This window comes from Asparagus officinalis, chromosome 3, assembly GCF_001876935.1.
Source record: "Asparagus officinalis chromosome 3, Aspof.V1, whole genome shotgun sequence".
Lineage (NCBI taxonomy): Eukaryota > Viridiplantae > Streptophyta > Magnoliopsida > Asparagales > Asparagaceae > Asparagus > Asparagus officinalis.
The window spans coordinates 41,279,340-41,282,294 of record NC_033796.1 but is presented as its reverse complement, the minus strand read 5'-3'; the positions used below and the strand labels follow the sequence as shown (position 1 = coordinate 41,282,294).

The window sequence follows — 2,955 nt, the reverse complement described above, 5'->3', positions numbered from 1 at the left end:
AGCTGCCGTTGATGGGGGCGAGAAGAGCTCAGATTGTTTACTATCTTTGTCGAAACGGGCAGCTTGAGCATCCTCACTTCATGGAGCTCTCTCAGCTCCCTAATCAGCAACTTAGGCTCAAAGGTGCTTCAACTTTCTGTGATTAAAGTAATTTTCACTTATTTTGTTTACATGACCCGTCAGTAAAAAAACCCAGGTTAATAAACTCGTGTTAATTGGTACTTAGACAAAATTTAGACCATATATTAACTTTCCCCCCCTCACGACAAATGTAGTACATTACATTTTTCTTGAATTATTTTCAGATGTGATGGAGAGGCTGACGGTTCTCAGAGGCAAGGGAATGCCTTCTCTTTACTCTTGGTCTTGCAAAAGGTAAATCTAAATTTGCATTAAAAACTGCGTCGACGCATAATAGTATTTTTACAAAAAAGCCATTTTTTTCTCACTTGATTTTTTGTTTCGAAATTCGAAGGAGCTACAAGAATGGGTACGTGTGGAACGACTTGTCGGAGAATGACGTCATCTACCCGGCTGACGGCGCCGAGTACGTCCTCAAGGGCTCCGAAATCGTCCCCGGCTGTTCAGGTAGCCTCAATGTTTTTTGCATTTTCATAAATTCTCCCAGAATATATATCTTGTTTGCAATTTGCAATTCCATTCTGACTTTTCTGCAAAAATGCTAGAACAATACCAACAGCTCCGGCTTCGCAACAACAGGCCGACGAAAACGCTTCCTACCCGCATCCAAATAGAACCCGAACCCGAAGACTACAGCGAAGAAACAGAAGAAGAAGAAGAAGAAGAAGAGCCAGAAGCAGAGTATAGAAAATCCCGCAACCTCACCGAGAAAAACGACACCCACTCACGCACCCGCTGCTCGCGTGGGGTCTCCACTGAACAGCTCACCCAGAGAAAACCCGGTGGGCCTCACCAGCAAACCGAAATCGCACTCGACGACGGCTCACCCCCTTCGTCGTCGTCCTCCGACCGGGCGGTTGAACCGAGCGGTCTGACGAAAAACTCTGTGTTTTTCAATTTAATCGCGTGTGGGTCCGGGGTTGGTGTAAAGGGGAGAAAGAGCGGGGGGAATCTGCATAAAGGGGTTGTGACTAGCAGAGCGGCGAGGGCGAGTAGGGTGGAAGACGTGGAGGAGGTGAGATTTATGTCTGAGAACCCGAGATTGGGAGCCGACGCTGAAGAAATCTTCTTCATACAGCGAGGAGAGGTAATTTCCGCCGCGTAAATTTTAAATTGTTCTGTGGTTAGATGAAAACATGGCACTTTTTTGTTTTTCATATCTCTTTTTCAATGGGCCAAAGTTTTACGTTTGGACTACTTTTGAGGAAGTAAATTAGTTTCTCAAGCGTTACAAGTGGGTGACTGGTTTCGTAAGCATTGTTGAGCTCATGTTACTTGCCAACGTATAAATTTGTTTTTTTTATGTCATACAATTATATTTTAAACTTTTACGTACACACATTTAGTATCAGAGTAACGGAGATTCAAATTTCAGTGATTTGTGAGTTGCTTGTAATAAATTTTGAAATTTTGAGGTATTGGAAGGAATCTTTTTAGGGGTTTTTGCTTTTAGACCCATTTGTTTACTCTCATTTATCTTTAAACTCAAGTACTATTATTTCTATTTTTAAGTCTAATTCATCTTTTGTATTTATCTTTAAACCCAATCTCCAAAATATAAAATCAAGTGGTGAAAATGTAGTATTTTGAAGATTGGGTTTAAAAATAAATACAAAAGGTGAATTGGGCTTAAAGATACAAATAATAGTACTTGGATTTAAAGATAAATGAGAGTAAACAAATGGGTCTAAAAGCAAAAACCCCTTCTTTTTAACATTTCTAAGTACGGAGCTCCACTAATCAAACTAGCTATGATGTATTCACCCGTCAACGAATGGAATCATTAACAAATCCGATTAATTTTGTTGGTTTGTTGTGGGCAGGAGCTCAAAGCTGGGGATCGGCGAAGAATGCTTGGCGGTCGCAGAGGATGGAGGAGGAGGAGGAGGAGGCGTGAAAGGTAAATGCATCCCCGGAAGGAAAAAGTCCTCCAAACTACAGGACCAGCAGCGGCAGTCCAATAAATGAGCTGTGAAATTATTACCGGAATTGCCCCCTAAAAGCTGCTGGGCTCGTTAATGTGTTGGGTTGGTGGTTGGCCTGTAATTAGCGGCTACTCTGCAGGGTTAATTGTCGGGGTGTTGACTTCTGTTCTGAGAGGTGACAGCTGTCGTCTGGGCTTTTTAGGGAAGTAGAAAGCAAACAAGAGTATCTATAAATGCTGGGGTGCTACTGCTTATTAGATATTTTCTATATTCCGTTCTGTTGTCAAATTTATCAGGATCGTTTTACTTCTCGGTATCCTAACTCGCTCCGACTGAAATTACGCGTGTAAACCTTGAGCAAATCTTGATATCTTTTGGAAAATGATAGGGGCACATTACCGGCCACAATCTCAACCACATTCCCTCTCTCATTTGCTACAGTGCATCGGGTCCCACATGGGATTTTAAAATTTTAAAATCCCATGTGGGGTCCGGTGCACTGTAGCGAATGAGAGAGGGAGTGTGGTTGGGGTTGTGGTTGTTGGTGTGCCCCTAGTGCCACTCATATCTTTTTCATGTAATCTCAGCCGCTAATCTCGGGTCAGGATTATCTCATGTGGACAGTGTAGCGATAGTATTATGCAGGATGTTGAAATATAAACAATCCAATTTATTAGTTGCTCATCAAAACTAGAAATATACCCTGAGGTCATTGCATATGATATACAAGTGCAACCATCAGAACTAGATATATACCATCACAAAAATTAAAAATAAGCACGTAACCTGAATCATTGCATATGATATACAAGTGCAACCATCAAACCTTCTCTCTATCTGATTTCTAGTTACAATATAGATCTTTCTATATGATGTTTTCGGCAGTTGC

At 41.6% G+C, this 2,955-nt stretch overlaps 1 protein-coding gene and 1 long non-coding RNA gene across 2 annotated transcripts; both read left to right on the top strand.

Moving 5' to 3' along the window:
• LOC109834999 (protein UPSTREAM OF FLC) lies at window positions 7-1,183 on the top strand (the record flags this gene model as incomplete). The annotated part of the gene is made up of 4 exons (XM_020403001.1): window positions 7-123; window positions 306-375; window positions 476-588; window positions 687-1,183. Coding segments are annotated over exons 1-4 (792 nt in total), but the record flags the coding sequence as incomplete, so codon positions are not given.
• LOC109833917 lies at window positions 1,186-2,372 on the top strand. Its single transcript, XR_002245381.1, has 2 exons — window positions 1,186-1,228; window positions 1,965-2,372. It is a non-coding gene; the product is annotated as an uncharacterized LOC109833917 (long non-coding RNA).